The 27368-nt window shown below is 44.2% G+C and overlaps 1 protein-coding gene across 1 annotated transcript; it reads left to right on the top strand.

Moving 5' to 3' along the window:
* The first annotated feature begins 461 nt into the window (after window positions 1-461).
* Window positions 462-26733, top strand: LOC124032193 (kelch-like protein 21). Its single transcript, XM_046344390.1, has 5 exons — window positions 462-784; window positions 19041-20151; window positions 21300-21711; window positions 25345-25417; window positions 25520-26733. Exons 2-5 carry the CDS (start codon window positions 19092-19094, stop codon window positions 25838-25840), a joined length of 1866 nt encoding a protein of 621 aa, XP_046200346.1. The 5' UTR covers window positions 462-784; window positions 19041-19091; the 3' UTR covers window positions 25841-26733.
* Window positions 26734-27368: the final 635 nt, after the last annotated feature.

A 27368-nucleotide genomic window follows, 5' to 3' on the forward strand; every position in this document is an offset into this window, starting at 1 on the left:
TCGAGGGTTCGAGACCTGCTCCCTGCTGTTTCATTACAATACCGTACGAAATGGATGATGGACATCTTCAATTTAACATATACCATATGAAATGTAACATATTATGTTAATTGGAGTATGTCGGGGTGCCACAGGGTCTAAGGCACTGCATCTCAGTGCAAGAGGCTTCACTATGGAACCTGGTTCGAATCCAGGCTGTATCACATCTGGCCGTGATTGGGAGTCCCATAGGGCAGTGCACACAATTGGCCCAGGTCGTCGGGTTTGGTCGGAGCTTTTTAAATATATATTATTTTAACCTTTATTTAACCAGGCAAGTCAGTTAAGAACATATTCTTATTTTCAATGACTGCCTGGGAACTGGGTTAACTGCCTGTTCAGGGGCAGAACGACAGATTTCTACCTTCTCAGCTCGCAACCTTCCGGTTACTAGTCCAACGCTCTAACCACTAGGCTACGCTGCCGCCCGAGTAGTCCGTCATTGTAAATAAGAATTTGTTCTTAACCGACTTGCTAGTTTTATAAAAATTCACCGATTTACTTACAGAATAATACGAAATTATCTGAGACCACGTTGAAAGTTGTGAACGTCACACTGTGTCAACTACTGTATCCAATGAGGAGCATTTAGAGGCGATACAATTTCTTCACACGACGCGGAATCATGACGCAGATGACTGGAGGAGAGAAGCAATATCAACGTCTATTTTCAGATACGAAATGTGAACAACTTTTAAGCGTTTAAAACTATAACCCGTTCGTTGACTAGAATACGTTACATTTGGTAAGTATATTTACTTAATTATTGACCTGTTTTATGTCTGCGAAGATTTTTCGTCGGTGGAAAGGATATATACAGTTGTGATTGGACAGTATGCATGTCTGATATAAAATAATAACTGTGTTCTGCATGTTATTCTCTTTGTTTCTACCAGATATTTCTGCTCGTGTTTCTACTTAGACACACCCGTCAATACATACTATTTTTCCTTGTTGATGATTAACAGAGTCTAAATAAGAATAGACCTACTGTACTGACAGAGAAAAAAAGATTCATGGTATTTACGATAATGTAGCTATGTGGACTTTTTTCATTATCATAAATTCAAACGATTACAGTGCTAATGGGCACAACTATGTTTTACAGTGGATTTGGGTTGGTGGACTAGAACGTAAACAATGAAATGAAAGCAGTATGTATGTTTGTTGAAAGTACATACAGTTAGTTGTAGATATGTCCCTAACTATGGACGTTGTTCTTATCCATCGGTGTTATGGAAAAGTACATTCAAGTTATACGTTGGTGTGAGCAAAGACAATGTGCCCTTCTGTCAGCATACCAGGCTTTGTCCTCCACCTCCAACGGTGTTACTCTTATCTAAGTAGCCCCACATGCAGGGATAAAACTGTCCCTCTTCTCTCCAGATGGAATGTGACCAGTGGTTGACTAGCCTGCCTTTTTATGGCCAAACCAGGCTGCATGGGATCAGCTATGGAGAACCCAGAGCTTTAGCTCACTCCACTCAGTTGGTTCTCATGGCCCCTGGTATGCAGGCCCTGTAGCAGCTGTGTTGTCATGGACATTTATTTGCCTACCAGGTGCAAGCATTAGCCTGGTCCCAGATTTGTGATGTCTTGTCTAATATATATATATATAATATATATATATATATAATATATATATATATATATATATATAATATATATATATAATATATATATATTTTTTCCTTATTTAACTAGGCAAGTCAGTTAAGAACAGATTCTTATTTTCAATGACAGCCTAGGAACAGTGGGTTAACCTCCTTGGGGCAAGGGATTCTTGTCAGCTCAGGGATTTGATCTTGCAACCTTTTGGTTACAAGTCCAACGCTCTAATCACCAGACTACCTGCCGACCATAAGAGTTGGCAAAAGAGATAGTGATGCACCGATATTACCTTTTTGGCTGATACCGATATCCAATATTTTCCTTTAAAAAAAACCTGATACTGATAACCAATATTTAACATTTTAGTGGCCTTTTAAGCATTCTAGTACAGTTAAATAGTTAACACACACACATGGATGCAGCTGTCTAAGGCACTGCATCTCAGTGCAAGAGGTGTCACTAGTCCCTGGTTCGAATCCAGGCTGTATCACACCAGGCCGTGATTGGGAGTCCCATAGGGCGGCGCACAATTGGCCCAGCGTCGTTCGGGTTTGGCCGGGGTAGACCGTCATAGTAAATAAGAATTTGTTCTTAACTGACTTGCCTAGTTAAATAAAGGTTACACATACGCACCACACTGACCAGAAAGTTATTTTGTTGGCATTTACCAGAGGTGGGACCAAGTCATTGTTTTACAAGTCACAATTCTTGGCACTCAAGTCAAGACCGTCAAGTATTAAGTCAAGTACTAAACTTTAAGTTTTGAGTCCTAAACAAGTCATAATGTGCTCTTCACCAAATGTAATACCATTTCATATTTTTAACAAGAGTAATAGTTAGTATATTACATTTACGCAAATCATGAATGCTTTTAAAAATATCTATATATTTACTACTCTCCAAATAAACATATTTCCATACCCCCAATAGTGATCGATGATCGCTATGGGGCACAATCAGGCGATGTAGGCTTGTACACAATAGCCCAACCTTAACACACACACACACACTCCCTCTCTTACATTAGGCTAGTGTATGTCAATGGTTTTAGGAATGGTAGTAACATCAGGCATGATTTAGGGTACCAACTGCCTAGCCAGTTGTAGCTCAATCTTGGGTGCAATGATCACGTTCCCGCACTGACTGACTCTGTGGAGGCTCATTGATTTAATGTTACGTTGGCCTACATGATACACTAGTAAAGTAATACAAAATATATAGCTGTCGGCTATATTAGCCACGACTTACCGTTCTTTGTGTAGCTTCAAATGTAGAACAAAGTTGGAAATTGTGCGCAATGTTTTGCAAGTTGCAATCCATTTTGTGTTCATACAGCGTCATCTTTATATCCAAAAATAATAATTTTGGGTATCATCTTTCCATGGGCTCCATCTGAATTCACCTGCCGATGTTCCTCTGCACTGCCACTGCCACTGCCACCTTTTTCTCAGCTGGCACAATTTGATTGGCTGCTGTCTGATTCAAACTGTAATCTGTTAAATGAAGAGTTGATGTGCTGCACACTTTTTTTAATAGCATCATTTTTAATATTTGGACTTGGGGAGGGTATCAAGTCAGGTCGAGTCATAAGGCTCAAGTCCAAGTCGAGTCACGAGTCATTGGTGTTAAAGTCAAAGTCGAGTTGAAAGTCATCAGATTTGTGACTCGAGTCCAAGTCATGTGACTCGAGTCCACACCTCTGGCATTTAGTATGTCCCCATTACCAGTAAAACATAATCAAAACCTATTTCTTTCACTTACTCGCTGTGCTGTACTGTTTCGTTGTTCATTTGTTCAGTCGCTTCATTCTCAACCAGGATTTCTATGGAACTCTGTTTGGGTCTTTGCGTGTCAAAAAAGATAGTGTCAAATAACACTATTTGACGTGTCAAATAAGCTTGTTGACCAATCAGGACCTGAATATGACTGCACGTCACATAATAATTTAATGCGTTAATACATGTTTTTATGTAGTTAAAACACATTGATTACACAATCACTCGTATTTCATATGTCACAACGATTCATCGATACGTATGCTATGGTGCTGGTAAAGTTGTCTAGCGCATCTACAGTGCTGCTCATAAAAAAAAGCTATAGTTAACTCATGGATGCAAACAATGTTCTTCCCCAAAAACATAGCAAAACGACATAATCTGTTTCATTAGCTATAGTTAGCGAGCTAACTATATAGCTAGTCGTCATCATCTAAAATAACCCTTATTTATAAAGACAGGACGCATCTATGTGAAGCTAGCCACAATAAGGATTAGCTACAATAGTGGACTTTGCGGTTAGCCTTCAAAAGAAAAGTATGTAATTGACAATGATGCAAATTCATACAAATAATATAATTATACCATATTTGAATAGACCATGCTAAACGAGGTTGGAATGTTGTTATATAAAATTCACAAAAGACCATTTGTTCATCGACAAAAATCTGTTGAAATCTCACTGGATATACTTTAGAATTGCATCGGGGGCATACTTATTTCACTGTACAGCCTTACCTATGGATTGTGGATCAATGATGGGGTATCAGTCTATTCAGTGACACCCAGAGAACATTAGCGTCGTAGATCTTATTGCAGGAATCTGAAAAAACTGTGAATTGAGACACATTTATTGTCAACCTATGTGTATTGAACACTATTCCCAAGGAAAAACAATGCTGCGTGGATGTTTTGGAGTCTGATAGCTCTGAGGAGGACATTGGGAAAAAGTATTTTGGGTATTGAGTAGACTGATACCACATTTCATTGATCCCCAATCCTTAGGTAAAGTTTTACAGTGCAATATGAATGTCAGTACACACAATAGGCTGACTGGGGAGGTGATTTCAGTCACAATCCCGCGATAAGAGCTACAGCGCTAATATTTTCATAAACTCTTCACAGTTGTGTTCTGTGGGTGTCACAGAGTAGACTGATACCCCATTTCATTGCTTCACATTCCAACCTTGTCTTACATTATCTAGTCTAAATATGGCACGATTCCACCAAATGTAACCTTCTGCATCGCTTTCAAATAGGTACTTTTATTTTGAAGACAATCCGCAAATTCCACTATTGTGCCTAATCCTTATTGTGGCTAGCTTCACAACACAAAACTCGGTCTCGTCGAGCCTCACTAACCAGATGAAGGTGGCTGGCTGCTTATAACGTTAGCTTTGGGCAACAGGGTTAAGTAGCTGGCTAGCTATTTATTTTCATGAACTGAATTTCAATAGGCGAACAACACGTGGCTACATGTGGCTAGAACGGTTGATTGTCAAGGGCAATGAATTCCATTATCTTGGCATTAATGTATTTCAACCTTTGAGTTGTCTCACTAAAACGTTCTTACTCTTTCAAATGACTGCTCGACTTGTTGACTGCTCGATCCACACAGCAGACATTGTGGGCTAGGTTAGGAATGCTGTGTTTCACGTGTAGCGCAACATTTTACATGGCGTCATTACATCATGTACCTACGTTATATAGGTATGCACGTCACCTTAGACATCGGTTTTGCACATCGGCATTAAACTAGACATCAGGCTTTTTAGAATGCATCCTGGGTTTTTAATCACTGTTCTTTCTTTTTAATGGGTCTTTGTGTCTGTGGAAGCTCATTTTGAGTGGTAACTAGGCACTTTATGGAGCCATGGTTTTGGTTTTGAACCGTGAGTAATTAGATAAATGGTGTTGCTAAGTTGGTGTTTACCATGTCCTATCAGCAGGGGTCAACAGATGTTGTTGTTTTGGCTGAATAGTCTAGTAGAAGGACCTGCTCTAAGCAAAACGGTTCCGTCTGGTTTTGATTTTCTCCATCCATGTACACAGAATAGGCTTAGCTTCCAAATAAACATTCCATAGCTGGACTTGAAACCACACTTAATAGCATAATTAATATTTTGGCTGTAGGCTACACATTCATTAAGAACAATCTAGCCTTCTTCTCTGGCAGCTTTTCATATCATTTGAGGACTTAAAAACATTTTGTTTACATTTACATCCTGTAGCTTCAGCCGTATTATTAAAATAACCTCAAGAAGACTTTCAGGCTGAAATTGAGGCCTTGTTCTTTTATCCTCTTGAGAAACCAAGTGGTGACATTTTCCTCTACTGTCAACCCTACATTAATTTATGTCAAATACTGTATTTAGAAGGAAATTATTCTAATATATTACCATTATTACCAAGCTTAGCTCATCATCAGCCATTCCTGATTTCCACCCAAGACTGCTGTAAACAGTCCAGAAACTTGTTAGATGATGACTGGCTGTTTATTAAGATCTATGACTGACCATGTTAGCCCTATCTTAAGGGGTTTCTCCAAGGAGGCCATACTCCCTAACTATAGGGCATGAGTCAAGTTCCTAGTTCCTGGGCCAGTCACACAGGCAACTACTGTAATGAAATGTGGTGAGGGTAGTGGCATGCATCAGTCTGCATTCTAATATACATAATATGCTTTCTGTTGGTGGGTAAGTTGTAGTCACATGGTGCCTCCATTCCTGCAGTCATGATGTAAATGGGGTGACACTTCCGGCGCCGACTGAGATGGCCGCCTCGCTTCGCGTTCCTAGGAAACTATGCAGTTTTTTGTTTTTTTACGTGTTATTTCTTATGTATTTCTTACATTAGTACATTAGTACCCCAGGTCATCTTAGGTTTCATTACATACAGTCGAGAAGAACTACTGAATATAAGATCAGCGTCAACTCACCATCAGTACGACCAAGAATATGTTTTCCGCGACGCGGATCCTGTGTTCTGCCTTACAAACAGGACAACGGAATGGATCGCATGCAGCGACCCAAGGAAACGACTCCGAAAAAGAGGGAAACGCGGCGGTGTTCTGGTCAGACTCCGAAAAAGGGTACATCGCGCACCACTTCCCAGTATTCTTCTTGCCAATGTCCAGTCTCTCGACAACAAGGTTGATGAAATCCGAGCAAGGGTGGCATTCCAGAGGGACATCAGAGACTGCAACGTTCTTTGCTTTACGGAGACATGGCTTACTGGGAAAACGCTATCCAGGGCGGTGCAGCCAACGGGTTTCTCCACGCATCGCGCCGACAGAAACAAACATCTCTCTGGTAAGAAGAGTGGCGGGGGCGTATGCCTCATGACTAACGGGACATGGTGTGATGAAGGAAACATACAGGAACTCAAATCCTTCTGTTCACCTGATTTAGAATTCCTCACAATCAAATGTAGACCGCATTATCTTCCAAGAGAATTCTCTTCGATTATAATCACAGCCGTATATATCCCCCAAGCAGACACATCGATGGCTCTGAACGAACTTTATTTAACTCTTTGCAAACTGGAAAACATTTATCCGGAGGCTGCATTCATTGTAGCTGGGGATTTTAACAAAGCCAATCTGAAAACAAGACTCCCTAAATTTTATCAGCATATCGATTGCGCAACCAGGGGTGGTAAAACCTTGGATCATTGTTACTCTAACTTCCGCGACGCATATAAGGCCCTGCCCCGCCCCCTTTCGGAAAAGCTGACCACGACTCCATTTTGCTGATCCCTGCCTACAGGCAGAAATTAAAACAAGAGGCTCCCACGCTGAGGTCTGTCCAACGCTGGTCAGACCAAGCTGACTCTACACTCCAAGACTGCTTCCATCACGTGGACTGGGACATGTTCCGTATTGCGTCAGATGGGAATATTGACGAATACGCTGATTCGGTGTGCGAGTTCATTAGAACGTGCGTCGAAGATGTCGTTCCCATAGCAACGATAAAAACATTCCCTAACCAGAAACCGTGGATTGATGGCAGCATTCGCGTGAAACTGAAAGCGCGAACCACTGCTTTTAATCAGGGCAAGGTGTCTGGCAACATGACTGAATACAAACAGTGCAGCTATTCCCTCCGTAAGGCTATTAAACAAGCTAAGCGTCAGTACAGAGACAAAGTGGAATCTCAATTCAATGGCTCAGACATAAGAGGCATGTGGCAGGGTCTACAGTCAATCACGGACTACAAGATGAAATCCAGCCCAGTCACGGACCAGGATGTCTTGCTCCCAGGCAGACTAAATAACTTTTTGCCCGCTTTGAGGACAATACAGTGCCACTGACACGGCCTGCAACGGAAACATGCGGTCTCTCCTTCACTGCAGCCGAGGTGAGCAAGACATTTAAACGTGTTAACCCTCGCAAGGCTGCAGGCCCAGACAGCATCCCCAGCCGCGCCCTCAGAGCATGCGCAGACCAGCTGGCCGGTGTGTTTACGGACATATTCAATCAATCCCTATACCAGTCTGCTGTTCCCACATGCTTCAAGAGGGCCACCATTGTTCCTGTTCCCAAGAAAGCTAAGGTAACTGAGCTAAACGACTACCGCCCGTAGCACTCACTTCCGTCATCATGAAGTGCTTTGAGAGACTAGTCAAGGACCATATCACCTCCACCCTACCTGACACCCTAGACCCACTCCAATTTGCTTACCGCCCAAATAGGTCCACAGACGATGCAATCTCAACCACACTGCACACTGCCCTAACCCACCTGGACAAGAGGAATACCTATGTGAGAATGCTGTTCATCGACTACAGCTCGGCATTCAACACCATAGTACCCTCCAAGCTCGTCATCAAGCTCGAGACCCTGGGTCTCGACCCCGCCCTGTGCAACTGGGTACTGGACTTCCTGACGGGCCGCCCCCAGGTGGTGAGGGTAGGCAACAACATCTCCTCCCCGCTGATCCTCAACACGGGGCCCCACAAGGGTGCGTTCTGAGCCCTCTCCTGTACTCCCTGTTCACCCACGACTGCGTGGCCACGCACGCCTCCAACTCAATCATCAAGTTTGCGGACGACACAACAGTGGTAGGCTTGATTACCAACAACGACGAGACGGCCTACAGGGAGGAGGTGAGGGCCCTCGGAGTGTGGTGTCAGGAAAATAACCTCACACTCAACGTCAACAAAACTAAGGAGATGATTGTGGACTTCAGGAAACAGCAGAGGGAACACCCCCTATCCACATCGATGGAACAGTAGTGGAGAGGGTAGCTAGTTTTAAGTTCCTCGGCATACACATCACAGACAAACTGAATTGGTCCACTCACACTGACAGCGTCGTGAAGAAGGCGCAGCAGCGCCTATTCAACCTCAGGAGGCTGAAGAAATTCGGCTTGTCACCAAAAGCACTCACAAACTTCTACAGATGCACAATCGAGAGCATCCTGGCGGGCTGTATCACCGCCTGGTACGGCAACTGCTCCGCCCTCAACCGTAAGGCTCTCCAGAGGGTAGTGAGGACTGCACAACGCATCACCGGGGCAAACTACCTGCCCTCCAGGACACCTACACCACCCGTTGTTACAGGAAGGCCATAAAGATCATCAAGGACATCAACCACCCGAACCACTGCCTGTTCACCCCGCTATCATCCAGAAGGCGAGGTCAGTACAGGTGCATCAAAGCTGGGACCGAGAGACTGAAAAACAGCTTCTATCTCAAGGCCATCAGACTGTTAAACAGCCACCACTAACACTGAGTGGCTGCTGCCAACACACTGTCATTGACACTGACCCAACTCCAGCCATTTTAATAATGGGAATTGATGGGAAATGATGTAAATATATCACTAGCCACTTTAAACAATGCTACCTTATATAATGTTACTTACCCTACATTATTCATCTCATATGCATATGAATATACTGTACTCTACATCATCGACTGCATCCTTATGTAACACATGTATCACTAGCCACTTTAACTATGCCACTTTGTTTACTTTGTCTACACACTCATCTCATATGTATATACTGTACTCGATACCATCTACTGTATGCTGCTCTGTACCATCACTCATTCATATATCCTTATGTACATGTTCCTTATCCCCTTACACTGTGTATAAGACAGTAGTTTTGGAATTGTTAGTTAGATTACTTGTTGGTTATCACTGCATTGTCGGAACTAGAAGCACAAGCATTTCGCTACACTCGCATTAACATCTGCTAACCATGTGTATGTGACAAATAAAAATTGATTTGATTTGCCTGATGGTCACACTACTCTCTGTATTCCTCTCCAGTTTGTCCACCCAACTCTGCTCTCTCTGAGTGAGGCAATCGCTTTCTCTCTGCTATTTTAGGTTGGTAAACACACAACCCATAAGTTGCTCAATACCCCTCTCGGGTCTTTGGGAATCACTTACCTACTCTTTATGTTGTGACCCACTGATCTAGTTCTAACAAATATGTTCGTTTTTTGACAGTTCTTGTCATCTACAGTTACAGAGTAGGGTATCATACTGACTTGCACACAAGACGTGGGCAAGAAGGACTAGTAGTGTGGATAGATATTATCCAATTTAATTTACAACCAGAAAGGCACTACAGTAGTTAGTTTGTAAAATAATACTGTACCATATGAATTAACACATAAACTTATGTAGAATTCAACCAGAACATTCTGCAAGGAAATGCAATAATCCCTTTTAACCTGACAATCACTTACCCAGGAGTATAGAACAGCTGAAGTTAAACTCCAGAGCAGGTTTCAGGCCTGCTTCTGTAGAGTAACCTTTAGGGTAGGGTTTCCCAACTTGCGGCCTGGGGCCAAATTTGCCCCGCAGGTGGTTTATTTGGCCCCCCAAGTTACAGTTCATTTGGAAAGTATTCAGACCCCTTGACTATTTCGACATTTTGTTACGTTACAGCCTTATTCTAAAATTGATGAAATTGTTTCATCAATCTACACACAATACCCCATAATGACAATGCAAAAAAAAGTTTTTTTAGAAATGTTTGGAAATGTATAATTAAAAAAAGAACTGCAAATATCACATTTACATAAGCATTCAGTCCTTTTACTCAGTACTTTGTTGAAGCACCTTAGGAAGCAATTACAGCCTCTAATCTTCTTGGGTATGACCCCTACCTGCCCTAAGCTCTCTCCTGGCCCCTTACACTGAGTCTGAATTTGTCCTGCTAGGTGACCTAAACCGGGACATGCTCAAACCACCAGACAGGTCCTAAAGCAATGTGACTCCCTTAAGCTTTCTCAGATTATTACCAGTCCCACAAGGTATGACTCCAAACACCCAGAAAAGGCTCCTCTCCTCAATGTTATCCTCACAAATAATCCTGATAGGTATCAGTCTGGTGTTTTCTGTAATGACCTTAGTGATCCTTCATGAACTGGCCTCTGCAAAATGGTATAGAATCAGCTTGATCCCCTCTGTCGAAGACGCTTGAACCTTCTTTTTTTATATCTTCAGTGGTATTGTTAACAAACACACCCCCATAAAGAAATGAGAAATAAAAACAGGTTCAGCCCCTGGTTCGACCATGATCTTGCAGAGTTACTCCAGCTCAAGAATTGCATTTGGCGAAATGCTCGGCACACGCATACTCAGGCTGACTGGCTCTTGTTCAGGGAAATGAGAAAGAAGTGCACTCAGGCTATCCGGAAGGCCAAAGTTAGTTACATTAAGGAGAAGTTATCTCTGTGGGTCTAATCCCAAGAAGTTCTGGAAAACGGTTAAAGACCTGGAGAATAAGACTTCACAGCTGCCCATGTCCATTAATGTTGAGGATGTGGTTGTTACTGACAAGAAGCACATGGCTGAGCTCTTTAACCTCTCTAGGGTAGGTGAGACGCGAACGTCCCACCAGGCCAACATCTGGTGAAACTGCAGAGAGCTAGTGCGGGGTTGGATGCGGGTTGGATGCGCGCTGTGTTAAGAAGCAGTGCGGCTTGGTTGGGTTGTGTATCGGAGGACGCATGACTTTCAACCTTCGTCTCTCCCGAGCCCTTACGGGAGTTGTAGCGATGAGACAAGATAGTAGCTGCGAAAAACAATTGGATACCTCGAAATGGGGGAGAAAATGTGGGTAAAAAAAATATATATATATATATATATATATATAAAAACTTGACCCCCAAAAAACTTCTGGGTCAAATGGTTTAGACCCTTTTTTCTTTAAGGTTGCTGCCCCTATCATCGCCAAGCTCTCCAACCTTTTTATCCTGTCTCTCCTTTCTGTGGAGGTTCCCATTGCTTTGAAGGCAGCCACGGTTCTTCCTTTATTTAAAAGGGGGAGATCAAGCTGATCTTAACTGTTATATGCCCATTTCTATTTTGGCCTGTTTACCAAAAGTGTTGGGAAAAACTTGTCAATAATCAACTGACTGGCTTTCTTGATGACTATAGTATTCTCTCGGGTATGCAACCTGGTTTCCACTCAGGTTATGGATGTGTCACTGCAACAAAGGTCCTCAGTGATGCCACCATTGCCTTTGATACTAAGCAATATTGTGCTGTTATCTTTATTGACTTGGCCGAAGCTTTTGATACGGTAGACCATTCCATTCTTGTGGGTCGGCTAAGTTTTGGTGTCTCTGAGGGGTATTTGGCCTGGTTTGCTAAGTACCTCTCATCAAAGAGTGCAGTGCATAAATCCAGAAAATCTGCTGTCTCAGGCACTGCCTGCCACCAAGGGAGTACCCCAAGGCTCGATCCTAGGTCCCAAGCTCTTCTCAATTTACATCAACGACATATCTCAGGCAGTAGGAAGCTCTCTCATCCATTTATATGCAGATGATACAGTCTTATACTCAGCTGGCCCCTCCCCGGATTTGGTGTTAAATGCTCTACAATAAAGCTTTCTTAGTGTCCAACAAGCTTTCTCTACCCTTTACCTTGTTCTGAACATCTCCAAAACAAAGGTCATGTGGTTTGGTAAGAAGAATGCCCCTCTCCCCAGAGGTGTGATTACTACTTCTGAGGGTTTAAAGCTTGAGGTAGTCACCTCATACAAGTACTTGGGAGTATGGCTATACGGTACATTGTCCTTCTCTCAACACATATCAAAGTTAAATCTAGACTTGGTTTCCTCTAACTTAATCACTCCTCTTTTAACCCAGCTGCCAAACTAACCCTGATTCAGATGACCATCCTACCCATGCTAGATTATGGAGACGTTATTTATAGATCGGCAGGTAAGGGTACTCTCGAGCGGCTATCAGATTTGCCACCAATGCTCCTTATAGGTCACATAAGGACCTAGATCAAGAGGGTAAGTGATAATATGGGGATGAGGTAGTTGGCTGTGCTATTTACAGATTGGCTGTGTACAGGTACAATGATCGGTAAGCTGCTCTGACAGCTGATGATTAAAGTTAGGGAGGGAGATATAAGACTCCAGCTTCAGTGATTTTTGCATTTCGTTCCAGTCATTGGCAGCATGGAAGAAAAGGCAGCGTTGGTTTTGGGGATGACCAGTACAATGTACCTGCTGGAGTGTGTGCTACGGATGGGTGTTGTTATGGTGATGGGGCTTTACCAAGCAAAGACTTATAGTTGACCTGGAGCCAGTGGGTTTGGTGACGGATATGTAGTGAGGGCCAGCCAATGAGAGCATACAGGTCGCAGTGGTGGGTAGTAAATGGGGCTTTGGTGATAAAACGGATGGCACTGTGATAGACTACATCCAGTTTGCTGAGTAGCGTGTTGGAGGCTATTTTGTAAATCACATTGCCGAAGTCAAGGATCAGTAGGATAGTCAGTTTTACGAGGGTATGTTTGGCAGCATGAGTGAAGGAGGCTTTGTTGCGAAATAGGAGGCCGATTCTAGATTTAATTTTGGATTGGAGATGCTTAATGTGAGTCTGGAAGGAGAGTTTACAGTCTAACCAGACACCTAGGTATTTGTAGTTGTCCAGAACCATCCAGAGTAGTCATGCTAGTCAGGCGGGAGGGTGCGGGCAGCAATTGGTTGAAGAGCATGTACTTAGTTTTACTAGCATTTAAAAGCAGTTGGAGGCCACGGAAGGAGTGTTGTATGACGTTGAGGCTCGTTTAGAGGTTTGTTAGCACAGTTCCAAAGAAGGGCTAGATGTATACAGAATGGTGTCGTCTGCGTAGAGGTGGATCAGAGAATCATCAGCAGCAAGAACGACATCATTGATATATACAGAGAAAAGAGTCGGCCTGAGAATTGAACCCTGTGGCACCCCCATAGAGACTGCCAGAGATCCGGACAACAGGCCCTCCGATTTGACACACTGAACTCTATCTGATAAGTAGTTGGTGAACCGGGCGAGGCAGTCATTTGAGAAGCCAAGGCTATTGAGTCTGCCGATAAGAATGCAGTGGTTGACAGAGTCTAAAGAAAGTATTTTATCGATGGCGGTTATGATATCGTTTAGGACCTTGAGCGTTGCTGAGGTGCACCCATGACCAGCTGGGAAACCAGATTGCATAGTGGAGAATGTAAGGTGGGATTCGAAATGGTCAGTGATCTGTTTATTAACTTGGCTTTCAAAGATTTTAAAAAGGCAGGTCAGAATGAATATAGATCTATAACAGTTTGGGTCTAGAGTGTCTCCCCCTTTGAAGAACGGGATGACCGTGGCAGCTTTCCAATCTTTGGGGATCTCAGATGATACGAAAGAGAGGTTGAAGGCTAGTAAAAGGGGCTGCAAAATTTTGACAGATAATTTTAGAAAGAGAGGGCCCAGCTGATTTGTAGGGATCCAGATTTTGCAGTTCTTTCAGAACATCAGCTGTCTGGATTTGGGTAGGGGAGAAGCGCGGGAGGGGGCGGGGGAGTTGCTGAGATGTTGGCCAGGTAGGGGTAGCCAAGTGGAAAGCATGACCAGCTGTGGAAAAATCCTTTTTGAAATGATCGATTATTGTAGATTTATCAGTGGTGACAGTGTTCCCTATCCTCAGTGCAGTGGGCAGCTGAGAGGAGGTGCTCTTATTCTCCATGTACTTTACATTGTCCCAAAGTTTTGGGGAATTAGTGCTACAGGAAGCAAATTTCTGCTTGAAAAGGCTAGCCTTAGCTTTCCTAACTGTCTGAGTGTATTGTTCCTGACTTCCTTGAAAAGTTGCATATCGCGGGAGCTATTCAGTTGTAATGTTGTGTTGCTACCATGCTGTGTTGTCATGTGTTGCTGCCTTGCTATGTTGTTGTCTTAGGTCTTTTTTATGTAGTGTTGTGTTGTCTCTGTTGCATGATGTGTTTGTGCTATATTTATATTTTATTTAAACAAATTAACCCCCTGTCCCCGCAGGAGGCCTTTTGCCTTTTGGTAGGCCGTCATTGTAAATAAGAATTTGTTCTTAACTGACTTGCCTAGTTAAAGGTTACATAAAAAAAGAAGCTTGGCCCACCTGTATTTGGGGAGTTTCTCCCATTTTTCTCTGCAGATCCTCTCAAGCTCTGTCAAGTTGTATGGGGAGCGTTGCTGCACAGCTATTTTCAGGTCTCTCCAGGGATGTTCGATCGGGCTCTGGCTGGGCCACTCAAGGACATTCAGGGGATTGTCCCGAAGCCACTACTGCGTTGTCTTGGCTGTGTGCTTAGGGTCGTTGTCCTGTTAGAAGGTGAACCTTCACCCTAGTTTGAGGTCCTGAGCGCTCTGGAGGTTTTCATCATAGATCTCTCTGTACTTTGCTCCGTTCATCTTTTCCTTGACCCCGACTAGTCTCCCAGGTTCTGCTGCTGAAAAACATCCCCACAGTATGATGCTGCCACCACCCTGCTTTATTGTAGGGATGGTGCCAGGTTTGCTCTGTACACAATTCCTGGAAGCTGAAAATGTCCCAGTTCTTCCATGGCCTGCATACTCACCAGACATGTCACCCATTCTGCATGTTTCAAATCAAATCAAATTTGATTAGTCTCATGCGCCAAATACAACAGGTTGACAATACAGTGAAACGAGTGCTTACGAGCCCCTAACCAACAATGCAGTTAAAAAAATATATAAGTAAGAATAAGAAATAAAAGTAACAAGTAATTAAAGAGCAGCAGTAAAATAACAATAGCGATATGATACACAGGGGGGGGATACCGGTACAGAGTCAATGTGCGGGGGCACCGGTTAGTTGAGGTAATATGCACATGCAGTTAGAGTTATTAAAGTGACTATGCGTAGATGATAACAACAGAGTAGCAGCGGTGTGTAAAAGTGGGTGTGGACTCCAAGGAACTTGAAGCTCTCAACCTGCTCCACTACAGCCCCGTCGATGAGAGTGGGGGAGTGCTCAGTCCTCTTTTTCTTGTAGTCCACAATCATCTCCTTTGTCTTGATCACGTTCAGGGAGAGGTTGTTGTCCTGGCACCACATGACCAGGTCTTTGACCTCCTCCCTATAGACTGTCTCGTCGTTGATCAGGCCTACCACTATTGTGTCATCAGCAAACTTAATGATGGTGTTGGAGTCCTGCCTGGCCGTGCAATCATGAGTGAACAGGAAGTACAGGAGGGGACTGAGCACACACCCCTGAGGGGCCCCTGTTGAGGATCAGCGAGGCGGATGTGTTGTTACCTACCCTTACCACCTAGGAGTGGCCCGTTAAGAAGTCCAGGATCCAGTTGCAGAGGGAGGTGTTTAGTCCCAGGGTCCTTAGCTTATTGATGAGCTTTGAGGGCACTATGGTGTTGAACGCTGAGCTGTATTCAATGAATAGCATTCTCACATAGGTGTTACTTTTGTCCAGGTGGGAAAGGGCAGTGTGGAGTGCAATAGAGATTGCATCATCTGTGGATCTGTTAGTGCGGTATGCAAATTGGAGTGGGTCTAGGGTTTCTGGGATAATGGCGTTGATGTGACCCATGACCAGCCTTTCAAAGCACGTCATAGCTACAGACATGAGTGCTACGAGTCGGTAGTCATTTAGGCATGTTACCTTAGTGTTCTTGGGCACAGGGAATATGGTGGTCTGCTTAAAACATGTTGATATTACAGACTTGGACAGGTTGAAAATGTCAGTGAAGAAACTTGCCAGTTCGTCAGCGCATCCTCGCAGTACACGTCCTGGTAATCCGTCTGGCCCTGTGGCCTTGTGAATGTTGACCTGTTTAAAGGTCTAACTCACATTGGCTGTGGAGAGCGTGATCACATAGTCTTCCGGAACAGCTGGTGCTCTCATGCATGTTTCAGTGTTATTTGCCTCGAAGCGAGCATAGAAGTAGTTTAGCTCATTTGGTAGGCTCGTGTCACTGGCCAGCTCTCGGTTGTGCTTCCCTTTATAGTCTGTTGTGGTTTGCAAGCCCTGCCACATCCGACGAGCGTCAGAGCCGGAGTAGTACGATTCAATCTTAGTCCTGTATTGACACTTTGCCTATTTGATGGTTCGTCGGAGGGCATAGCGGGATTTCTTATAAGCTTCTGGGTTAGAGTTCTGGCCCTTCGAAAGCGGCAGCTGTAGCCTTTAGCTCAGTGCGGATGTTGCCTGTAATCCATGGCTTCTGGATTGTGTATGTACGTACTGTCACTGTGGGGACGACGTGATCAATGCACTTATTGATGAAGCCAATGACTGATGTGGTGTAATCCCGGAACATATTCCAGTCTGTGCTAGCAAAACAGTCCTGTAGCTAACCATCTGTTTAGGATGCTCTGTCTGGATCAATGTGTACGATAGCATGTTCCAGTTCCCGCAACTTCACACAGCCATTGAAGAGGAGTGGGACAACGTTCCACAGGCCACAATCAATAGCTTGATCAACTCTATGGGAAGGAGATGTGCCATTCTGCATGAGGCAAATGGTGGTCACGGTAAATACTGACCGGTTTTCTGATTCATGCCCCCTAACTTTTTTTTAAAGGTATCTGTGACAAACATAAGCATATCTGTACTCCTGCTGATGTGAAATACATAGATTTGAGCCTAATCAATTGATTTCAATTGACTAATTTCCTTAAACTAGGTAACTATTACCTGTAACTAGGTAAAATCTTTGAAATTGTTGCATGTTGCGTTTATATTTTTGGTCAGTGTATGTTCTGGAGCCCTGATCATCCGCTCAAAAGCAAAAAATAAATTTTAAAAAACGTCCCGTGACTGAATCTAGCCGATCCAAATCCCTGCGCTGTCATTGGTGGGAGTTGGCTCATCGCTCACAGGGCTCTGTTGACCTACCAACGGCTGACTCCATTGTTTAATCCTGGTGTGGAATGTGAGCTATGTACTAGGCTGAGGCTCAATGCTCGTCAGCTTGTTGTTTTTTCTGCCGTAGAAGGCCAGGAGATAGATGGCTGCCTTGCCCTTCATGAAACATACCTGTGTATTTTAAGAAGACATGAGTATCCCGTAATCCCACCTGGAATCATGTTGGGCTTGAGCTCACCAGAACACATATGTTCTACTGCTTAAGCTCCTGTTCCTCTTATAGAATATTAGCTCAAACATATTGTGGAACTCCTTCACCTAAATATAAACAGTACCAGCACCCAACACGAGTACCAGCACCTATTTCAGTCAAAGTCAAGCCCTGCATGTAGCAATTCCAAAGTTTTTACTTGCCCTTCAGATGACTGGTTGTTGTTGAAGCGCCCCAATGTCATAACCTGTAGAATAACACTGATCAAAATCAACTAATTCAAGTCTATGGCAGCCTTTGAAAATAAATGGCTTTTAGTGAGAAACCCAGGAGTTCTCTTTAAATTAGCCTCGCAAGAGTCATGACACTCGCTGACAGTTTTTAAATCAGCTCCTAACACATTGTAACATTGAGAAACTGTGAGACTCTGCTCGTCAAGATGGAGTAATTCTCTGTGTATGGCCTTATTACAGCAGCTGGTAATAACTCTTCAGTGAGAAACCAGGGAGTTCTCATTATATTGTGACATGACGCAGTGATTTATAGTGTTAAACCAGTTGTCAAATAACTAAGACTTTCTCTTCGTCAAGTAGAGGTATTTCTTGTGTGGCCTGATTAAAACAGATGGTTGATTCCGGTTGTCAGTTGTTTTTAGGAAGCTGATTTGTGGGTATTATGAGTGCAGTGTTTGAGTCTGAGAGTGACTGTGAGCAGGCTAGAGGCAGGCAGGCAGGCTCTAGTTTGACGACTACCTCGTGGGGGCGGATAGGAGGATGTACGGTAGGCAGACAGGTAAATGAGAAGAGAGGAAATGGAAATGGACACTGCCTGTCAAAGTATATTTAGACCCACAGCACAGGCAAGCTCTCTTTCTTAAACACGGACAGGGAGCTGCTCAGTCACTGGAGCTGTGCAATGTGCAGTCTTACTTTCTAGAAGGCAGGCTACTGTTTGTTTATTGTGTTGTTTTACCACCTATTACACCCAGTAGGGCTCTTCAGTTAGGGGATCCTCACCATTGGCTTTACTGTAATTCAGCTGGTTGTTATTTTGTATTGAAAATACCAGAGGTTTCTGTAAGTAGCTGAACTTGCTAATTCTTATGCTAACTCTGTTGAATACCTACACAGTGTTGCTCATTTAGTTTTTGGTATTTTGGTTTGTAGGCTTCATATTTCGATTTTGGTATTTTGGTTTGTAGGCTTCATATTTAGATTGTGTGGTATAGTGTTTGTGAATCAGTGAACCTGAACCCATTTAGAAGTGATTGTAACAGAAATTATAATGGTGTTTCTGTTTTCAGATGAACCCTGTCTTCTAAGTACAACCTCTTCGAGAGATCCAGACAAAAGCGATGGAGGGAGGAGTGATGGAGAGAGAAGTGATGTCTGAGAAGCCAGTCATGCAGACACAGCCATCCACACTGCCCTTCTTTGACACGGCCCACGCCTTTAACCTGCTCCGGGGGATCCACGAACTCCGCGCAGAGCGCAAGTTCTTTGACGTCACGCTCTGCGCCGAGGGCCGCGAGTTCCATTGCCACCGGACTGTGTTGGCCGCAGCCAGCACCTACTTCAGGGCCATGTTCGCCGGGACGCTGAGAGAGAGCGCCATGGACCGTGTGGTCCTTCACGAGGTGTCTGCTGAACTACTGGGCCTGCTGGTGGACTTCTGTTATACAGGCCGAGTCACAGTCACCCAGGATAATGTAGACCTCCTGCTGAAGACGGCCGACCTGTTCCAGTTCCCCTCCGTTAAAGAGGCCTGCTGTGCCTTCTTGGAGCAGAGATTAGACGTCTCCAACTGCCTGGAGATCCAGGACTTTGCAGAGGCCTACGCCTGCCATGACTTGGCTGTCAGCGCCCGCCGCTTCGTCCTCAAGAACATTGTGGACCTCGCCAAAGGCAAGGACTTTAAGCGGTTGCCCTGGAAACGGCTGCTGGAGTTTGTGTCGGACGATGCGCTGTGTGTGGACAAGGAGGAGACGGTCTATCAGATCGCGGTGCGCTGGGTTAAAGCAGACTTACAGAGGCGGCTCCACTACTGGCCCACGCTGCTGGAGCAGGTCAGACTACCCTTTGTACGTCGGTTCTATCTACTCGCCCACGTGGAAAGCGACCCCCTGGTTTACCTCTCCCCCTCCTGCCTGAGGATGGTGAGCGAGGCCCGGAGCTTCCAGTCGTGTGAGTATGACCGGCATGACAGACCCTGCCAACGCATGCGCCCGCGGCCCTCCACCGGCCTGGCTGAGATCCTGGTGGTGGTGGGCGGCTGTGACCAGGACTGTGACGAGCTGGTCACTGTGGACTGTTATAACCCTCAGACTGGACAGTGGCGCTACCTGGCCGAGTTCCCCGATCACCTGGGAGGGGGCTACAGTATGGCCGCCCTGGGCAATGATATGTATGTCACAGGTAGGTTGACAATGCTCGTTATACACTCTTGTACACACTATTTATGTTGTTTGGTAACACATAACTATCAAGGCATATTTTATATTGGATTAATGAAGGGTAATTGGTAGTTTATAAATGTGAAAAGGTATAAAATGTATGGAATTTCACTGGATATAGCAGCATTAAAATCTTTCTTTATACTGCAGGTTAGGCTATATGTTTAAAACACAATCTACATCAGTGTGATGTGTTTATATACAACGGACAGCAGTTTACATAAGTGGTTACAGTTGCTGTGTGATGTCTTAGTCACTGTTACCAGAATGCTCTGCAGCTTTCAAGTCAGTGAATCTTATGAAATAGCAGGCAGTCAGTAAGAGTTTAAATAAACCACAGCCAGCCACTCTGGCTATATGAGAGGGAGGAGTGTTGAGGTGAGCTAGCTAGGTGGGAGGAACATGGTGTCCTGCCAAGACTGCAGCAGTAGTTGGTGGGCCAACTGAGACACAGACCTGGGTTCAAATACTATTTGAAATATTTTATATATTTTGTGTGTATTTGAACCCGCCTGGAGATGGTCAGTTTTGACCGTTTTAGGACGATCCTATTGGTTCATTAATTAAGCCAGGCTAGCTCAATCAAGCAATGATCACCTCTTTTAAATAGTACTTGAAACTAGGTCTCTCAAAGAGGCCATCATCATCAGCGAATGGCTTTCCGGATCAGGAAGAGTGTTTCCATTGAGAAAACATCTCAGGCCCTCACACGCTGCCTGTGATTCTGTCAGGACAGTGATGGGGGTCATAAATCATTAGCAGTGCTCTCATACCTTACAGCAGGTGGCTGCAGCACAGAGCACATGGTTGGGAAATGGGCTAGTGTTATGAAAGGTGACAGGTTGATTCAACATCCTTATATTCATTAAACCTACAAGGTGAAGCTACAGCTGCTAAACAGACATAGAATGAGTACAACACATGTCGAGGAAACTGAAAGAAGTATTGAAATGAAGATACATTATTCAGTTGCCAAGTTATTCAGCATATAAAATGTGGCAAGTATTCTTCCACCACTTAGCTGTAACCTAACCACAAGTGAACAACAGCATGTCTTTTGTGGATATCTTCCATCTCAAACACACCTCTCTCCTGTCCTTTGCACCTTAGGAGGATCTGACGGTTCGCGTCTCTATGATGGCGTGTGGCGCTACAACTCCAGCGTTAACGAGTGGACCGAGGTGTCGCCAATGCTCAAAGCCCGGGAGTACCACAGTTCCTGTGTCCTCAGAGGTCAGCTGTATGTGGTGGCGCCAGACAGCACGGAGCGCTACGACCACGCGCTGGACTGCTGGGAGGCCCTGCCAGCCATGCTGCACTCTATGGACAACTGCTCCACCACCACCTGTAAGGGGCGTCTCTATGCCATCGGCTCCATGACCACAACAGGGGAGGACAACATGGCCATACAGTGTTACGATGTGGACACCAACCGCTGGACCCTGGTCAACTGTGGCGAGCTGCCACCATGGTCTTTCGCTCCCAAGACTGTCACCCTCAATGGGCTCATTTACTTTGTCAGGTGAGGAGAATATGGACAGGAATGTGGGACACTGAAAAAGTATTTGAAAATTATTTTAAATCTAAATGGGATCAACTTTATAAAGGTTGGATGAGATAGAAACTTGCTAAACAATGTGGAAGTACATAGTCAATCTTTCTGTCCTAATGTTAAGGACAGCTGTAGCTGTTAAACAGAAGGGGAGCATGAATGGTATATCGTTTTACATTTAGTCATTTAGCAGACACTCTTATCCGGAGCGACTTACAGTATTGAGTGCAATGTTGTGTTTGAGACCACATAGCGAGACCGAATCAAGAACAAGACAAATCGAGTCCGAGTCAAGACCAAGACAAAACAGAGTCAAGACCGGGACGGGGCGAGACACAGTCAAGACCGGGACTAGAACAATGCGATTCCAATTTAAGGCCACAGTAATAAGAGCTCAAAATGTACAGTATTTCTGTGTCAATATTTCAGAAGAACTTATGGATTCTTTAGCCATTCAGAATGTTGAACATTTTATTCTAAGGGAAAATAGAGAGCTACTACAAATTTTCACTAACCATAGTCTCTAAATAAATGTTACAATTTCCCCCGGCCTACCCTAGGCGAGTGCACGACTCTCAAATAATTTCCCTGTCTCCTCTTCTAGGGGAGCAAATCAATTCCAAAGATCGTGACAAGGTTTTAGGATATGTTTCAACAAAAGTAAAGGACAGTAATGTTGCGAGTAAAGTAGAAAGCCCAGGTTTTAAGTCTATAAGATATAAAAGTGTGTAATGAAAGGGGTGTGGATATCTGGCCTGGCAAAGCGGACTCATGTGCTGACTGTTTTTTTCCTCCACTGGTCTTGGTCGGTCTCAGGAATAAATTACAAGTCCTCATTGTCCGAGACCGAGTAAAAATGTATCAAGACCAAGACACTTATATGTGGTCTCGAGACTGGTCTCGAGTACGACAACACTGATTGAATGCATCAAATGAAATGTTATTTGTCACGTGCCGAATACAACCGTGAAATGCTTACTTACAAGCCCATAAACAACAATACAATTCAAGAAAGAGTTAAGAAAATATTTACTAAATAAAGTAACAAAGAAAAAGTAACAAAATTACATAACAATGATGAGGCTATATACAGGGGGTACCGGGAATGTGTGGGAGTACAGGTTAGTACAGGTTAGTTTGTACATGTAGGTTTGGGTAAAGTGACTATGCATAGATAAAACAGTGAGTAGCAGCAGTGTAAAAACAAGGGAAGGTGGGGGTGTCAATGTAATTAGTCCGGGTGGTCATTTGAATACTTGTTAAGCGGTACCGAAGTCTTTTGGACTTAGACTTGATGCTCCGGTACCGCTTGCCATGCAGTAGGAGAGAATAGTCTGACTTGGGTGGCTGGAGTCTGACAATTTTTTGGGCCTTTCTCTGACACCGCCTAGTACAGTGAGGGAAAAAACAATTTGATCCCCAGATGATTTTGTACGTTTGCCCACTGACAAAGAAATTATCAGTCTATAGTTTTAATGGTAGGTTTATTTGAACAGTGAGAGACAGAATGACAACAAAAAAATCCAGAAAAACATGTTAAAAATTGATTTGCATTATAATGAGGGAAATAACTATTTGACCCCTCTGCAAAACATGACTTAGTACTTGGTGGCAAAACCCTTGTTGGCAATCACAGAGGTCAGAAGTTTCTTGTAGTTGGCCACAAGGTTTGCACACATCTCAGGAGGGATTTTGTCCCACTTCTCTTTGCAGATCTTCTCCAAGTCATTTAGGTTGAGGCTGACGTTTGGCATCTCGAACCTTCAGCTTCCACAGATTATCTATGGTATTAAGGTCTGGAGACTGGCTAGGCCACTCTAGGACCTTAATGTGCTTCTTCTTGAGCCACTCCTCTGTTGCCTTGGCCGTGTGTTTTGAGTCATTGCCATGCTGGAATACCTATCCATGACCCATTTTCAATGCCCTGGCTGAGGGAAGGAGGTTCTCACCCAGGATTTGACGGTACATGGCCCTGTCCATCATCCCTTTGATGCAGTGAAGTTATTCTGTCCCCTCAGCAGAAAAACACCCCCAAAGAATAATGTTTCCACCTCCATGTTTGACGGTGGGGATGGTGTCCTTGGGGTCATAGGCAGCATTCCTCCTCCAAACACGGCGAGTTGAGTTGATGCCAAAAGAGCTCCATTTTGGTCTCATCTGACCACAACACTTTCACCCAGTTGTCCTCTAAATCATTCAACTGTTCATTGGCAAACTTCAGACGGGCATGTATATGTGCTTTCTTGAGCAGGGGGACCTTGCGGGCGCTGCAGGATTTCAGTCCTTCACGGCGTAGTGTGTTACCAATTGTTTTCTTGGTGACAATGGTCCCAGCTGCCTTGAGATCATTGACAAGATACTCACGTGTAGTTCTGGGCGGATTCCTCACCATTCTCATGACCATGTAACTCCACGAGGTGAGATCTTACATGGAGCCCCAGGCCGAGGGAGATTGACAGTTATTTTGTGTTTCTTCCATTTGCGAATAATCGCACCAACTGTTGTCACCTTCTCACCAAGCTGCTTGGCGATGGTCTTTTAGCCCATTACAGCCTTGTGTAGGTCTACAATCTTGTCCCTGACATCCTTGGAGAGCTCTTTGGTCTTGGCCATGTTGGAGAGTTTGGAATCTGATTGATTGCTTCTGTGGACAGGTGTCTTTTATACAGGTAACCAACTGAGATTAGGAGCACTCCCTTTAAGAGTTTACACTCCCTTTAAGAGTGTGCGCCTAATCTCAGCTCGTTACCTGTATAAAAGACATCTGGGAGCCAGAAATCTTTCTGATTGAGATGGGGTCAAATACTTATTTCCCTCATTAAAAGGCAAATAAATTTATAACATTTTTGACATGCGTTTATCTGGATTTTTGTGTTGTTATTCTGTCTCTCACTGTTCAAATACACCTACCATTAAAATTATAGACGGATCATTTCTTTGTTAGTGGGCAAATGTACAAAATCAGCAGGGAAACAAATATTTTTTCCCTCACTGTATATAGGTCCTGGATGGCAGGAAGCTTGGCCCCAGTGATGTATTGGGCCGTACACACTACCCTCTGTAGCGCCTTACGGTCGGATGCCGAGCGTAAGGCGTACCATACCAGGCAGTGATGCAACCATACCAGTCAGTGATGCAACCAGTCAGGATGCTCTCGATTGTGCAGCAGTATAACTTTGAGGATCTGGGGACCCATGCCAAATCTTTTCAGTCTGAGGGGGAAAAGGTGTTGTCGTGCTTTCTTCACAACTGTCTTGGTGTGTTTGGACCATGATAGTTTGTTGGTGATGTGGACACCAAGGAACTTGAAACTCTCGACACACTCTACTACAGCCCCATTGATGATAATGGGGGCCTGTTCGGCCCTCCTTTTCCAATAGTCCACGATCAGCTCCTTTGTCTTGCTCACATTGAGGGAGAGTTTGTTATCCTGGCGCCACACTGCCAGGTCTCTGACTTCCTCCATATAGGCTGTCTCAGTTTGTTTCATAATTGTCCCCTGTGGGAATCGATTCTACGACCCTGGCATTGCAAGCCCCATGCTCTACAAACTGAGCCGCAGGGCAGCAGTGACATTTCTCACTCTGGATTCTTGCTTTCTAGGGATGACTCGGCAGAGGTCGACATCTACAACCCTCAGAAGAATGAATGGGACAAGATCAGCCCCATGACACAGGTATGTGACACACAGGAGGTGCTAATGTTATGGCCTGCCACATTTTTCCCTCTGCCTTTACAATAGTATTTATATCAACATTTGTACTATTTCCTTCTTCAGGTCCATGTAGGAGGCAGTGTGGCAGTCCTGGGTGGTCGTCTCTTCGTGTCTGGTGGCTATGACAACACATTTGAGCTGTCTGACATGGTGGAGGCCTACGACCCTTCCACCCATACCTGGACACCCGCAGGCCGCCTTCCCCAGCCCACCTTCTGGCATGGCAGTGTCAGCATCTTCCGCCAGCTCATGCCCGCCGTATCCAACGCTTTCGAACCCATTGACCTGCCCGAGGCTAACTCCATCCACCTGCACCGACACCACCGCAACCAGGCCATGCACAACCACAACCTCAACCAGAACCACGACATCAACCCAGTGTAACACACTCCAAAACGAATGGGTCAGGGAATATCATACTGACCGCTGTTTCAGCAATTTTAGGTTTACTGTGAAAACATACACCTCTTTATGATGCTACAGAAAAGGTGGAAAGACAGAGTGATCAAATGATCCTGCATGGATGTGATCACTATAGGACTGTAATTACATTAGATTGTGCTTATGTGACTGAACATGTGTGCAATTTTGTGATCCCCATGTAATTCACTTGCCTACCACACTGTCATTGATCATGATCAATGGGCATATTATTGACTGGACTAATAGACTGGCTGGGTATGAAGGTCTCATGTTGGGGAAAGAAAAATCTATACATACATAGATAGATAATCTACGGCAGGCAGTAGTGTATTATTTAGATTATGGTTATACGGTTGAAGTCAGAAGTTTACATACACTTCAGCCAAATACATTTAAAAACTCAGTTTTTCACAATTCCTGCCATTTAATCCTAAAAATTCATAAAAACAACAATTCCATTTTAGGTCAGTTAGGATCACCACTTTATTTTAAGAATGTGAAATGTCAGAATAATAGGGAGGGGAGAATGCTTTATTTCAGCTTTTATTTCTTTCATCACATTCCCAGTGGGTCAGAAGTTTACACTCAATTAGTTATTTGGTAGCATTTCCTTTAAATTGTTTAACTTGGGTCAAACGTTTCGGGTAGCTTTCCACAAGCTTCCTATAAATTGGGTGAATTTTGGCCCATTCCATCTGACAGAACTGGAATAACTGAGTCAGATTAGTAGGCCTTCTTGCTCGCACACGCTTTTTCAGTTCTGCCCACAAATTTTCTATGGGATTGAGGTCAGGGATTTGTGATGGCCACTCCAATACCTTGACTTTGTTGTCTTTAAGCCATTTTGCCACAACTTTGGAAGTATGCTATGGGTCCATGTCCATTTGGATGACCCATTTGCGACCAAGCTTTAACTTCCTGACTGATGTCTTGAGATGTTGCTTCAATATATCCACATAATTTACCTTTATCATGATGCCATCTATTTTGTGAAGTGCACCAGTCCCTCCTGCATCAAAGCACCCCCACAACATGATGCTACCACCCTCGTGTTTCACGGTTGGGATGGTGTTCTTCGGCTTGCAAGCATCCCCCTTTTCCTCCAAACATAACGATGGTCATTAAATGTAAATGTCATTATGGCCAAACAGTTCCATTTTTGTTTCATCAGACCAGAGGATATTTCTCCAAAAGTACGATCTTTGTCCCGATGTGCAGTTGAAAACAGTAGTCTGGCTTTTTTATGGTGGGTTTGGAGCAGTGGCTTCTTCCTTGCTGACCGGCCTTTCAGGTTATGTTGATATAGGACTCGTTTTACTGTGGATATAGATACTTTTGTACCTGTTTCCTCCAGCATCTTCACAAGGTCCTTTGCTGGTGTGCTGTGATTGATTTGCACTTTTCGCACCAAAGCATGTTCATCTCTGAGACGTTCTGCGTGTCCTTCCTGAGTGGTATAACGGCAGCGCGGTCCTATGGTGTTTATGCT

Source organism: Oncorhynchus gorbuscha, linkage group LG03, assembly GCF_021184085.1.
Source record: "Oncorhynchus gorbuscha isolate QuinsamMale2020 ecotype Even-year linkage group LG03, OgorEven_v1.0, whole genome shotgun sequence".
Taxonomy (NCBI): Eukaryota; Metazoa; Chordata; class Actinopteri; order Salmoniformes; family Salmonidae; genus Oncorhynchus; species Oncorhynchus gorbuscha.

Excerpts from the sequence above, each read along its gene's own strand:
- LOC124032193 (XM_046344390.1), top strand. The coding sequence starts at position 19,092 with ATGGAGGGAGGAGTGATGGAGAGAGAAGTGATGTCTGAGAAGCCAGTC. Across the intron at positions 20,152-21,299 it reads CAATGATATGTATGTCACAG|GAGGATCTGACGGTTCGCGT; the intron begins GTAGGTTGACAA and ends TTTGCACCTTAG. Across the intron at positions 21,712-25,344 it reads GGGCTCATTTACTTTGTCAG|GGATGACTCGGCAGAGGTCG; the intron begins GTGAGGAGAATA and ends CTTGCTTTCTAG.